General features: G+C 52.7%; 4 protein-coding genes across 4 annotated transcripts, besides 2 other annotated features; 2 read left to right on the top strand and 2 right to left on the bottom strand.

Annotated features, from left to right (window-relative positions):
- Nucleotides 1–2: 2 nt before the first annotated feature.
- PODANS_3_4650 (uncharacterized protein) lies at nucleotides 3–2,963 on the bottom strand (the record flags this gene model as incomplete). Its single annotated transcript, XM_001909219.1, has 1 exon — nucleotides 3–2,963. A coding segment is annotated over one exon (2,961 nt), but the record flags the coding sequence as incomplete, so codon positions are not given.
- Nucleotides 2,964–4,450: 1,487 nt separating this feature from the next.
- Nucleotides 4,451–4,543, bottom strand: a tRNA (tRNA-Ile).
- A 793-nt stretch (nucleotides 4,544–5,336) lies between these two features.
- Nucleotides 5,337–7,026, top strand: PODANS_3_4645 (uncharacterized protein; the record flags this gene model as incomplete). The annotated part of the gene is made up of 2 exons (XM_001909218.1): nucleotides 5,337–5,725; nucleotides 5,934–7,026. 2 exons carry the CDS (start codon nucleotides 5,337–5,339, stop codon nucleotides 7,024–7,026), a joined length of 1,482 nt encoding a protein of 493 aa, XP_001909253.1.
- Nucleotides 7,027–7,566: 540 nt separating this feature from the next.
- Nucleotides 7,567–7,640, bottom strand: a tRNA (tRNA-Val).
- A 167-nt stretch (nucleotides 7,641–7,807) lies between these two features.
- PODANS_3_4640 (uncharacterized protein) lies at nucleotides 7,808–8,893 on the bottom strand (the record flags this gene model as incomplete). Its single annotated transcript, XM_001909217.1, has 1 exon — nucleotides 7,808–8,893. The coding sequence occupies one exon, from the start codon at nucleotides 8,891–8,893 to the stop codon at nucleotides 7,808–7,810; it is 1,086 nt and encodes a 361-aa protein (XP_001909252.1).
- A 2,815-nt stretch (nucleotides 8,894–11,708) lies between these two features.
- Nucleotides 11,709–12,404, top strand: PODANS_3_4630 (uncharacterized protein; the record flags this gene model as incomplete). Its single annotated transcript, XM_001909216.1, has 2 exons — nucleotides 11,709–11,929; nucleotides 11,993–12,404. The coding sequence occupies 2 exons, from the start codon at nucleotides 11,709–11,711 to the stop codon at nucleotides 12,402–12,404; spliced, it is 633 nt and encodes a 210-aa protein (XP_001909251.1).
- Nucleotides 12,405–13,064: the final 660 nt, after the last annotated feature.

The raw sequence follows: 13,064 nt of genomic DNA, 5'->3' as shown, positions 1-13,064 counted from the left end.
GGGGCGTACTCTTCATAGATGATCCAACGAGCTTGGTGTTGCAGTTCCTCGTCTGTAGGGACGTGACAGTTGGGGTTGTTGGGCGACATGGCACTGGCTACATATTTCTTTAGTTCGCGAGCGAGGCGCTGGTAGCAGTTTACGTCTCCCAAAAGGTTGGCTCTGAAGCCTGCTGGGGGGGAAGGGGTTGAGATTGACCCTGACCCTGACCCTCCCCCTGATCCTGACCCTGATCGTGAAGAGGACGAGTTGGAGATGGACGGGATGCGAGTCCGCCCTGCTGGATCGGACACGTCGAGCTGGAGCTGCAATGGATTCGGGAACATGGACTCGTGGGAGAGATCCAATGGCACGTAGGCGCTGCTGTCGTTGGTGCCGTTGCCAAAAACATGTCTGTTTTTGAAGGCGGCAAGCCAAACCGCGTCGTCGGCGGCTGTTTGGTTCCAGCCGTCATCATACTCGAAGATGATGACACGAGCGCGTTTTTGCAGGTCGTCGTCACTGGGAACAAACCCCTCCCCGAAGAGGGAGCGTTGCTCGCGGACGTATTCGGCCAGTTCGAATTCCAGGCGGGATGGGTTGTGGATGCCGGCGTCGATCTTCTTGGGGTCTTTGGACCGTTGAGGAACGTCGACGACGTCTTCTGATCTTGGGAGATGGGCGCGAGCTCGGAAGCAAGTTAGCCAGGAGGTCGAGGCGTAGATGAGGCGGGTGAAGAATTGGACAATATCGGAGGAGGGGTCGGAAGAGGACTCGTCCATGCGGCGGATGATGTTGACTGCTTCCGACTGCAGCTCTCTGTCCATGGCTGTCAGGCCTAGGAGGCGGCGGGCTTTGACATAGACTTCGAGCTCCAGCTCCAGCGGATCCAGCTCAAAGATGTCACCCTTGCCGGTGATCTTGAGTTGCTGGAGAGAGGACTTGTAGGAAGGGCGGGTAGGCCGGTCGGACGGTGCTGCCAGCAACAAATCTTGAAGCCAAGACCCAGTTGAACCGACGCAAGGCCTCGAGATGGTCCTGGTCTTTTCCAGCAGGGCGCGAACCACACTCAGCAGCTCCCCGTCAGACGGGGCCTCCTGACCTTGTGGTCGGTCATCAATGTAAGCCCTCAGCTCTGCCTTGATGAGTTCATACGCGTTTTTGGCAGCAAAAGGGGGGTGGGACGCTTCGAAAGGATCCGGCGAGTTTCTCTCGTCGTGGATCAAGAACGGTGGAATCGAGTTCTCGACCATGTCCAACACCTTGTCTTCGAAACCCCAATCACCCTTCCAGTCAGCCATGGATTTACCGCGCTTGAAGTGCTCGGCGAGGTGGTCGGTACGGAAGGACCATGTGTCCATCACGATGCCGCAGAAACCACACCTTGAACGAATCTCTGGAGTCGTCACCTTCCACCCTTCCATGCTCTGGCTGCGATAGGCGGCGTCATGGACAAGCTTCAAATGTTGGCGAAGGTGGTCCTTCCGGTAGAACGTCCTCTCCGCCAGTGCGCGCTCTTGGCAGGCAGAGTGATTGTGGCTGTCGATGTGAGCCTCGTCGGGGTTGGCATGCCCGCAGAAAACGCATTGCATCTGGTCACTCTCAGCGTTGAAGGTGACCGGCCCATCGGGGGAGCACACCCAGCGCTCCAGAGACAGATGCAGAGACTTCTCATGTCTCTGCCAGTCGTGCTTGGTTCTGAAAGTCTCGGTGCAAAAAGTACACTGGAACGTCTTCAGGGGCTGTCGTAGAGGTGTGCTGTTGGTCATATTAGCAGCAGCGGGCGCAGCAGCCTTTCTCCTTCTCCTCCTCCGACCCCGGTGCATGGAGGACCCTCCCGACCCGAGCGAGCCACGAGAGCCATAAGAGTAGGCCGAAGCAAACGACCCGCTAGAATGAGATGTATTGGCACTGGAGATGGCAGAGTCGCAGATCGATCTGCCTGACCCATCGTCGGTGAAGTGGACACTGCTGTAAGGGCTGCTGAGGCCCGACTGCAGGGTCGAAGACGTGCTGATGGCACGTTGAATAGCTGTGACGGAGGCCGGTTCATTTTCCGGCGGAGATACCTGCCAACGCTGAAGGGGATTCATGAGCTCAAAAGACGCGGCACCTCGTCTTCCGGCAATGTCGATAGGTTTGGTCCACGTCCTCACGCCCGGTGAGGTGGACCGCTGGGCAACAGCGTTCTTGTTTCTGCGTCGGGTGTTGGCAAGCCAGTTGGTGATCTGGGTCTTGCTAAGACCTGTCTGCTTCTGTAACATCTCCTTCTCCTCTTCGGTAGGATAAGGATGCCTGCTGTGAGTCGAGAGCCAGTTCTTTAGGATCTTCAGTTCTTCTCTGGAGAACCGAACACCAGTCCTGGTCTTGGAGGTTGCCCGAGCAGGTTCAGACGTGGTGTTCTCGGTTGCGGCAGCAGGCTGGCTTCCGCTCAGGGCAGCCCCAGCATGGGCTTCCTCCTGCGGGATACCCATAGGGTGGTCGCCCATGATGGGCCAAGGATTGGAAGGGAACCCGACGGCGCGGCCAGCACCGGTGGTCTCGGCAAAGCTGCATTCAGAGCACAGGGCAATGCAGCTGGTGCAATAGCCCTTGTACTGACCCTCTGGAATACGCTTGCACTGATAGCCTCCAAGCTGACAGTTGGTGCACGGGACGTCGGGGAGGTCCAGATCTTCTTCGAACGGCCCGGTTCTGTCGAGACCTTTAAGGCCAATGCAAGTGTTTGCGTCTAGCGTCCCGTCGAGTGTAGGCGAGATGTTGTTCTCAAAGTGCTCCAATGCCCAAAAGGAGAAGTCATCCCCCTCTGCATTCTCCAGGGCGAGATCGAGGTCCTGCAGATGTTCAGTGGCTCCAACTGCTCCAAGAGCAGGCACGGTGGCCATGTTGGCCGACGAAGAAGTAAAGTCCGGGCCCTCCCCGGTAGTTGGGAGGGCGGCCATATCCCAGTTGACATATTCCTCCATTTCTGGTATCACTGGCATCCGGAGAAGGACAGGAAAGGGCGCGAGGGGGGGAGCCCCGTCTCTTCGTGAAGTGACAAGGCAAAGGCCGGGTTAAACCGAGCTGTCAAGAAATGTCAGATCAAGGGCGTGCTTAGTGCCATTGGCACCATCGATATAAACATATGCCTCTGTCCCTCATCCTCTCTCATAAGAAAGTGTATGTACTAACATGTAAAATATCCGGCGTGGAGTCGAGTCAAGGTCAATGTCAGTCCAAGTCCCAACAGTCATCCGTCAGCAAAAGGCGTAAGTAAGTCAATGGCAATGAAACAAAAGACAACTGCTCATGTAATTCAGGAAGAAACAGAAAAAGTCCCCGGGAACTACTTTTTATTTAGATGCCCCCCCTCCCCAGAGACGAGTTCCACCAGCTTCAACTGGTTTCGTCTTCCTCCAAAAAGAGTCACTCTTCAAGGGTTCGTATCAGTGAAAGCGAGGCTTGCTCTCCGTCCCGCATCAAAGACCCCTGCCGAAATGTGGGACATGCACGCCTTTCGATTGACATGAACATGGGGTTTGACACCCCTGTCACCGCCCACCCGACTACCAAAGAGGCTACCCCGCCAAAGACCACCACCCTCCCCTCCCGCTTCTTCAACCACTTATTCAAGATATCTCTATACACTGCTCGGTCGGTAGTCGTCATGCAGATCCCCAAAGTCTACCTGTTCTTTCTCTAGATAACAGCTCTTCTTTTCGTTCCTTCTTCCTTCCCTCAGCTTCTGTCCTCATCTCTGTGAAAACATCTGCCTAAAAGCCTTGCAGCTCTGGATCAGGCAGCTTAAACCCGGATTTTACCTACAAGTAACCAATCGAGCGGCCCGATATCTTGTCCCTTTCTTCACATCGGCAAAGTAGCTATGGCATGATTCTTATTTCTATCTTTCCAGACCTGCTCGTGTGCCATCATCACAAGCAGCAAACGGGAAAAATGCACCATGCATTAGTCACCCCTCCTCGGTATTCAGGTTACACCGTCTGATGCCTCCTCACTGCCTTTTCTTTATGCCCTCAACCTCGAGATCCTGCCGTGTAACCGCCTCCAACTAGCGATGTTATAGACTCTCCGGCTCCGGAGCCCCCAATTCCACCACCAAAGCTTCCAGAAGTTCTGGAACTCCATGTGAAGAACCGCTAGAAGCCGCTTGTGGCCGTCCGGCTTCCACGACTTATCAGACTCTCAAGCTAATGATAAAGGAACAAATTTCCCAATTCATCGCCGCGATTGTTATATATACATATGTTTATGCTATTCCGAGCACCAAGAACCTGAGTTCAGATCCGATAACCGGCTCTCGTCCGGAAGGTGGGGTGCTAGCCGCCGTTGATGCAGAAGTGCTGCCACATGCCACCATTTTGAGATTGAACAGTAAGCGAGAAGAGCTCTGTCACAAACTATAAGATAATAGGAAGAGATGTAGGAAAATTGAGAAAAAGTCAAAAAAGGAAAAAAGCGCAAAAGATAGTGCCCAATAACAGGATTGAACTGTTGACCTTCGCATTACTTGGTACTGTTTCCAGTATTAGTACGACGCTCTAACCAGCTGAGCTAATCGGGCTTTGGGTTTTGATGGAAGTTTTAATCTGGCTTTGGTTACAAGTTGGGTGGGTTTGGGTAGCTTGGGTGCTGGCAACATCAGCCTTATATTATCATCACAGTCTCTACCTCTATCTCACTGTCCACAGTGTGTCTTCCTTTTGGAAGACATACTCTCGAATAAAGACTAGTACTACGCATTAAGCTAACGCAGCACTCCATGTAGCGTCATCCTCAGCCACGCCTCGAAAGATAGTCGGGACTCCTTCAACGATATTCAATAGGCCTTCAAAAAAATAGTCAAGATTCCCATCAAATGATCGAGGGGGGGTTTCTTGAAAAATAATTAACAGCTGTAAGAAAAGGAGCCAATGGGCCTTTGAAGATGGTCAACAGGTCTTTAACAACTACTCAATACCCCCTTAAAAACAGTCCATCCACACATCATCTCGATCACCCTTCACAAACACGTCCAGAAGTTCGGGCCCGAATTTTGCAAGCACCCTCCCCACTTAACCATCCGTCCCACCAACCAATCACACGCCCCCCATTCAGCACAAAGCCAGCCCGCCCCACAAACAAAACTCGCTTGTGAACCAGTCCCGACCACCTCTTGTTTTTGCAACCCCAACATTTAACCCGTTTCTCACCACTTTTCCGCTAATAACAACTCTCACCCACCCACCCACTCACTCGCTTATACAATAGAATACAAAGTTCACTTGTTGTTCCAATCAATCAATCAATCAATCCCAGCCCCCTGTCCTGTTCAACTCTTGGCATCGCTCTTCCCTCTTCCCCCCCAAGACTTTAACATGCCCTGGGGCGCAGAGATTGACGCGTCCGAATCCGTCTCTGATTCGAACGACGAAGGGGGTGGTCTGGATCATTCGGATGAGGGGGAGGATCACCAAGACAATAATAATACCCAGCATTTGGCCAAACGGAGACGTGTGGGAGAAAATCATCTTCATCCATCCATGGAGGGGAATGGGAATGTAGCTCCTGTTGCTGGGATGGGAGGAGGGGGGGTTGTTGATCCGAGTTTGGGTGGTGGTGGTGGAGGTGGAGGTGGAGGAGGAGGAGGGAATGATGGAAGGGTGCCTCATTTCAAGCCTGGGTTACCTGATCCTGACGATAAGGGGGAGAATGACTGTTTTTTTGAGGATTGCCAGACCAGGGCGGGGGGGAATCAATATTTTATGTGAGTGGGTGTTTTTTTTAAAAAAAACAATCTTCTCTTTTTTTTCTTCTCTCTTTTTTTTTTCTTCTCTCTTTTTTTCTTCTTTTTTTTTCCCTTTCTTTATTTCATATCCCTCTTCTTAATATCTTTTTCTATCTTCTTTTCCTTTCATCGTTTCATTTCGAAAAGAAAAAGAGCAAAGGGGGAGACGTTGCTGACATTGAGAAAGCAAGCACCTGATGGACAAGCACGGCCTTATCAGGGGTGACCAAGGGCGTCAAGAAGGCGGACGAAGGAAGGCGCCCAAATATCTGGCCGTATGCCCTACCAACTGGCCGTTTAATTACGGCACCAGCTCGTCATGTGGGCCTTGTTCCGATATCACCACACTGCTCAACGTTGTGGGAGAGCACAACCACGAGTCGCCCGCCATCTGCTCCTTCTGTTGGACTTATTTTGGAGATAGGGCAGGGCTTGCCGCGCACATCAACCAGGGCCCTTGTCGGAGTAACGAGGGATTTAGCAGAAAGCTGACTCTGATCAGGCACATGTTTGCTACCGCCCTGAGAATACCGGACGGCCCTGAGTTGGCGAAGCAGTCGGAAGGACAGAGGAGGGCCCATGCAGAAGCGGAGAGGGCGGCGAGGGCGGAGAAATACGCCGCGGAACAGTTGGCGGAGCAGGAGTGGAGGAATCAGCAGCAGGCGCAGAGGAGGCAAAGGCAGCAGAGGGGAGGGTCGCCTCCGATGGTGGCTGCTCCGGCGCCGGCGGTGCAGGCGGTTGTGGTGGGGAACAACAGGAGGAGGACTACTGGGGCGGTTGCAAATGGTGCTCTACAGGGACAGCAGCAGCAGCAAGTGGTCCAACAGCCGGGCTTTCATGGGAGTCCCATGGGTCAGCAGTTTGCTATCTCGGCGGGTGGGGGAATTGATGGGTTGCCTGGGTTAGCTCAACAAGCCGCCGGAGTCTCACCGGGCGCGGCGCCGGACTATGTGGTGCCTGCGGCCACGGCGGAGGCGATGGCGAGGAGTATCGAACGGCTTTCTGGTATCATAGGGGACCTCACGGCGACGAACTCGCAACTATTGCAGGAATTGCGGTCACGGGACCAGCACATATCCAACCGGGACATACAAATTCGGAGCAGGGAGGAACGGATCAACGCGTTGTCGGCTGAAAACAAGAAGCTCTCGGCTGAGGTGGCAAGGCTCACGGCCATCGCAAGCGGACAGTTGGGTATTGATGGCGCCGGTGGTGTGGTTATGGGCGGCGACAGTGGTTTGGACCAGGGCGAGCCGATGGAGGACGCCGAGGAGGTTTAAGTTTGGTGGTGGAATTGTTTGCCACGGGAGTAATAATGTTATTGATACCCGGTTTTTGTTATTGTTTACTTCTTGTAGCCTCTTGTTGAGGTTTAATATGGATTCGTTGAGGTAGTCTGTTTGAGTATCGGTGAGAAAAGTTGTCTGGTTTGATTGACGAATGGCTTGAAGAGGTTGCTCATACCTGTTTTGACTGTCTTTTTAAGTGTGTCTACTATTTTTTGAGTTGGAGCTATTATTCATTCTGAAAGGCGTGTCTAATATTTTCGAGGTCTATTTATTATCTTTCAAACCAAGCATAGCTTATTCCTAGCTTTTATTATAGACACGGACAAGTTTGCCGCGGTGGTCTACCTCTCCGTGACATCCTTATTCTGTCTGGCAGATAAGAATGTAGGTAAGGTTATCGTGATATCTGAGCCAAAGTGGAGGAAGCATGCAAAACCCCACAACTCCACCAGTACCACCCCAAAAAAAAACCAAAAAAAAAAAAAACCCTCACAGTACCCGTGTGATAATATATGCAAAAAATAATCGCTTTGATTTCGTCCAGGCTCGAACTGGAGACCTTCAGTGTGTTAGACTGACGTGATAACCAACTACACCACGAAACCAATTGGTTGTTGTTGACTTCTTCACCAGAACTAGCCCTGTTGATGCTGGAGTTCATCCTGCTTGGGTATACTTTCCTACTTTTGACAACTTGCAACCGCCGTCGCAATTCTACCCACTGCCAACGACCCCTCGCTGTCCATTATTACTAACTCCAAGAAGTGTGCATCTACTCATCCATCTGCCAAGCATACTCCAACCCCTTCACCATCTCCTTCCTATTCAGTATCCTAAACCTCTCCTTCTCCCACCCGTTTCCCCTATCAACCCCATCCCACCTATACCCCGGCCTTATCCCATATCGATTCGGTTCCGCCGGCCCTTGATACACCGGCCTCCCCTTACCCCTTTTCTTCCTCCCCTTCCCTCCCTTATCCCCCTCCAAAAACAGCGCCATGGGATCGTTCCACCTCCCCTCCTCCCTCTGCTCCCGATTGATCCCCTCATCATCCTTCCCCCTCGCAAGCGTCATCAACTTCGCCCCCTCCAACCTCTCCCTCCTCATCTCCGCCTCCCTAGCCTGCACCTCCCCCTTCAAAAGCGCCTCCTTCTCCTGTTCAGCCCTTTCCCTCTCCAACATCTCCCTTCGTGCCTGCGCCCTCCTCAAGCTGACATCAATCCTCCTCCCGGTAGCATCCCGCAAAACAACCTCATCCTCCTCTTCCTTCCCCTCTTTAGCTTTTTTCGCCTCCTCCATCGCCTTGGTCAACCTCTCCAACTCTCTCTTCTCCTCCTCTGCCTTTCTGGCAAGTTGCTCCGTTATCGACTTTGCAGACTGCAACCCCGGGCGCATGCCATTTGACATTTTTACCTGTCTTGGGTCGTCATCCACCTCCTCCGAACTGTCATCAGAGTCATGACCCAAGGCAGCAGCATCATTCTTCGCGGCTGCGAGGACGGCATCCGCAATGTTGTCGGAATCGTCACGTTTCTTGACTGTGGTGGGGAGGACGGCGGTGCCGACGGTGGACCAGGCGGATTTCTTGGACTTGCGGAATTCAGAGGTGTGCCCGGCGATGGTCATGGGGGTGTCGCCGTCGGAGTCGGAGTCGGGGTTTGGGTTGGGGTTGGCCCAGGTGGATTCGTCATCGGAGTCGTGGATGAGGAGGTTGTTGATTTGGGCGACGGGGTCGGCGGCTGTCTTGGAGGAGCGTTTTCGTTTTTTGGAGGTGGAGCTGGAAGAGGTGGTGGTGGATTTGGGGGGGTCGGCGGTTAGGTAGTGGGTTGCTAGGTAGGTTGCTTTGTCTGTTGGCATTGTGGGCGGTTATGGGTTTTTTTTTTTGGGGGGGGGGGGGGGGGGGTGAGGTTGGGTTTGGTGGTGGTGATGGCCGAAATTTTGGCTGCTTGTGGTGTTTGCGACAAGAATGTCGTGCAGCGGTTTGTTCCGCCCCACAAGGCTGCTGTTGCTCTGGTCGCGTTGCGCTGCAGCACGTTTGCAGTGGTACTGGGTGACATCACTGATAAGGTGTTGATAAGGGGTGATAAGCCGATAAGGCCATCAAGGTCACAGCTGGCTGGCTACACCGGTTGGTTTGGGACAGGGGCAATTCCATCTCGCATTCATCGACTAACAGTGTGATGCTACAATTGAAATTCCTCCCAAGAAGTCTGGGTCAGCTCACGACAGCCGACCAGTTCCAAGCCCCAAAACCGCGTTGTTGCGCTGCTGCTGCGGGAGGCGAAGCTGAGCCCGATATGGGGACCCGTGATCTGACAGACCACGGGGAATGGACCAAACATCGGGCTTTAGTTTGTGGTCCGCCAACATTCCCATCCTGTTTGAACACATCTAGAATATATTGAGTACCACACCCGACGCTTCCATTCAGCGGGACACATGGACTCCCACTATACGGCCATCTTCCAATCTGGCAACCCGATAGCCGCCCCTGAGTTCTTCACACTGTTATTCTTCTGCGTCTACATGGAGATAAGAAGTTGCAAATACCGAGGTCGGAACTTTTAAACTGTGCAATAAGCAGATGTGGAAGCTGAGAGAGAGTGCGGGGTCCTCGGTAACTCAGGTACGTGTCTGCGGCCGAGTCAAAGGTGAATGACCTGAGACCCCGTTCACGAGGAAGAGCGAGAGGTCAGCCGACACCCCGGCCGCCTTTCGTTTCGATTCTCTTTGCCTCTCTCTTTCTCCTTTGAGCCAACAAGGGGGGTTTTGCTATGTGGTAATTATTGGATTCTAGACCATACAAGACTTGACTAGTCGATGATAAACGGTTGTTGAGGATGCGGTGAAGGGGACAGCACAGACAGGGCTAAGTATCGAGATCCGAGAGGGGGGAGGGTAGGATGACATCCGTTATCCTTATCCTTATCGCGCGCGCGCGCTTGGAATGCACCTTTGCCGGCCGGCTGTGATCCTCAAAGACTGGTGGCCAGCTGAATCGCGTCAGCGGACTTGTCCGGAAGAACTCACTTGACGCGAGCATTCCGATCGGCAGTTGGAGAGCAAGACGGACGAAACCGGTAGAAATGAATGATTACCCATGAGAGCACATGTTTGTGTCGTGAGATGGCTCTGGAGATGTTGGTGATGCAGTTAGCAGAAGGGTGAGCTTGGCGGGGGCCGGTTGTGGGGGTTCCTGCAGCTCTCCACAGAGGCATCCACTTGTATGGTGCAGTGGTGGCATCCGACTCCAATTGTCAATTGCCAATCGCACCTCGAACCTCGACCATGTTCATCTCGAGACATCATCCCCGTTCTCATCAATGTCGAGATGCCATTGCCTGTGGGTAACACGAGTCCCGTCAGTGGCTGCCTGTTCAAGGAAACACCGGATGGTCGATGCATCATCCTCCTGCAGGGCACCCGAGGACAAGCGTTGGAGAAGGGTGTGGTGCATGGGCCGGCATTTGACATCCGGCATGAACATCTTGATGTCTACAAGCTTAGGTTACCCCAGATGACGCCGTCACTGCTAACATCTCTAGGGGACTACTGGGACCACGACCGCTTCCAGTTTGCTGACGAAGCCACTGGAGATGGCTTGGAAACGGGCCTGACGGTGGTTGTTTCATGTCCGCTAAACCGGTTTACGTTGATCAGGCCTGGGCCGCCATTTCATCATGGTCAACCCTGAGAGAAGCCAAGAATATCTCTTTCGAGCACTGTCCATGTCCACGTCTCAGCTGCAGCTGCTGGGTGCTCACAAGTGTCACACGCCGACCTGTCGTCACTTGTCACTCCCACTCCCACTCCCCACCTCCCGCTCGAGCTTTATCACCCGCACCCGCCATCCTCACATGGATCCTGGGCATTCCCAAACAGGCCGATAAGCCTCCTTGACTGAGTATAAGCCTCTCTTGTGTCCAGCCCCTTCCTATCTCGAGGCCTCTCCTTTCTTTTCCCTCTCTCTTGTTCTGTATAAATCGTCAAAGAACTATACACCTATACATACCTCGTTATCATCAGCTGGAGCCCAAGACACTCCTGTCGTCCTCAGTTTGTACCTTCACATCCTATTGGCTCGTTGCAGCTAGTATTTCCTCTTTCGTCATCTCGGCATCTTATCGCGATTCGCCAACAGGGGCTTGTCAATTACACGCCCTGCTCACTGCCTTCATCTGAGTCACCCGGCCGGCGTCCCGAAAGAGAAGACCCGGGGCCTTCTTTGTGTTGTTTAAAGTCAAGCGCTCCTGGAAGCACTTGACCTGTTTGAACAATCACACAACCAAGGAAACAACAAAGACGAGCCTTTCCATTTCACCCGCCCCAGGGGGGCTTTTGCATCATTTGGCAGGGTCCGTTGGAAGCTACCACTTACACCCCAACCCACTCTTATTTCAACCTCTCACCCGGCAACCGGTAAACTTTACCATTGATTCATATACTGGGGACTTCCTGGAAACCTTTTCCCACACACACATACAACCTGCTACTTTCCTTCTTGCCACATCTCATCGATAGATTGTTCAATCATCATCTTTGACATCTCCTACCATCCTTGAAGCTCTTCTTGCGGACTATTCCATACCCGCGCTGCGCTTCACGAGATACCTATCGCCGACTACTACATCTACCTTATCGATACCCATCTCATCCATCTTCAACTATCACCATGGCCAACCTCACCATTGAGTCCCGCCAGTTCGAGCGCGATCTCCGCCACAGCGCCAAGGAGCGAAAGCGCGTCAAGGACCACAATACCAAGTGGCAGCATGGCAGCCGCTTCCTCTCTGGTGTGGTGACTGAGGGCTTCTGGGACCAGGTCAAGCCTGTCAAGTACTCCAACGATGCTCACATTGCCAAGATGAAGCCAGACAAGAGATATGTTGATCGGTATGTCCTCTGCATCCCCTTCTTTAGTCAACCTTACTCTAACATATCCTCTCTTATTTATAGCTACCACTTCGCCCGCAAACCCACCGTCGGACAGAACATTGTCAAGGGCCGCTCCAACTGGTACACTCCCGACTCGGTCATCAAGAACAACCTCGCCAAAAACATCAACGCTGCTGACCTTAACGACGTCAACGCTTCTACTATTCCGACTTTAGCTCCACAAGACGATGTACTGTACTCGTTTGACAGGCATGACTCTCCCGACCGGCCGGTGACGCTGGAGGTTTTTGTCAAGGCTAGGAACACGCAGAAGGAGACGGAGAAGCTGGTGGAGAAGGAATATGAGGTTGTGGATGGGAACGGGGAGGCGGTGAAGGGGAGGAAGGCGAAGAAGGTGTTGCGGAGCGGGACGAGTGAGAGACGGGAGGAGAATGAGCCGGTGGTGGTGGAGGGGGGGTTTGAGCTTGTTTAAGCTTGACTTTTGGCGGCGCATCTTTCCCTTTGTATAACTTGCTTGAGTGTTTAGCGGCTGCTTTTTTTTGGGGGGGAGGGGGGTCTCGATGGTGAGCATATGACGGGACGACAGTACAACTACTGCTGGTCGGATCGTCATGACATTATACTACATTTGGTGGGCGCGCGCGGTTGGCATTTTGACGAGCATGGGATGATGGATGGGGGCATGACATGAGGGTTTATTATGAGTTTATTTATTTATTTAAGGATTATGAAGCATTTTAGTAGTACGCTGATAGGGCAATCAATATTTTCGATTCTGGAGAGAGATTTACCTTGCAACACAACATGAGCAACATTAGGATACTATGAGATGTGAAATGAAGGGTTTATGTATTTGTGGTTTGTTTACCTACGTACATATTGCTTGTTGATGTGTCTGCCCGGCTTGTTGCGACTGTCATCCAGCCTCTCTGCTCAAAGAACTGCTGGACGTTGATTAGGGTTGCAGAAGGGGGAAGACTCGTAAAGCGGACTTCCTTCCACGCTCGAAAAGAGCACACAGATCGACCAGACCGGTCAGCGGAGACTCACTCCCATCTGCTAAATCTTTCCGAACTCGAAGATTGATCAAGCCATCGGCTCGATGGAAGAAATGACGGCGTATATAGAAAGG

The sequence above is a fragment of the Podospora anserina genome, chromosome 3, assembly GCF_000226545.1.
Source record: "Podospora anserina S mat+ genomic DNA chromosome 3, supercontig 2".
NCBI classification, from domain to species: domain Eukaryota; kingdom Fungi; phylum Ascomycota; class Sordariomycetes; order Sordariales; family Podosporaceae; genus Podospora; species Podospora anserina.
This window is presented reverse-complemented; position numbering and strand designations above follow the sequence as displayed.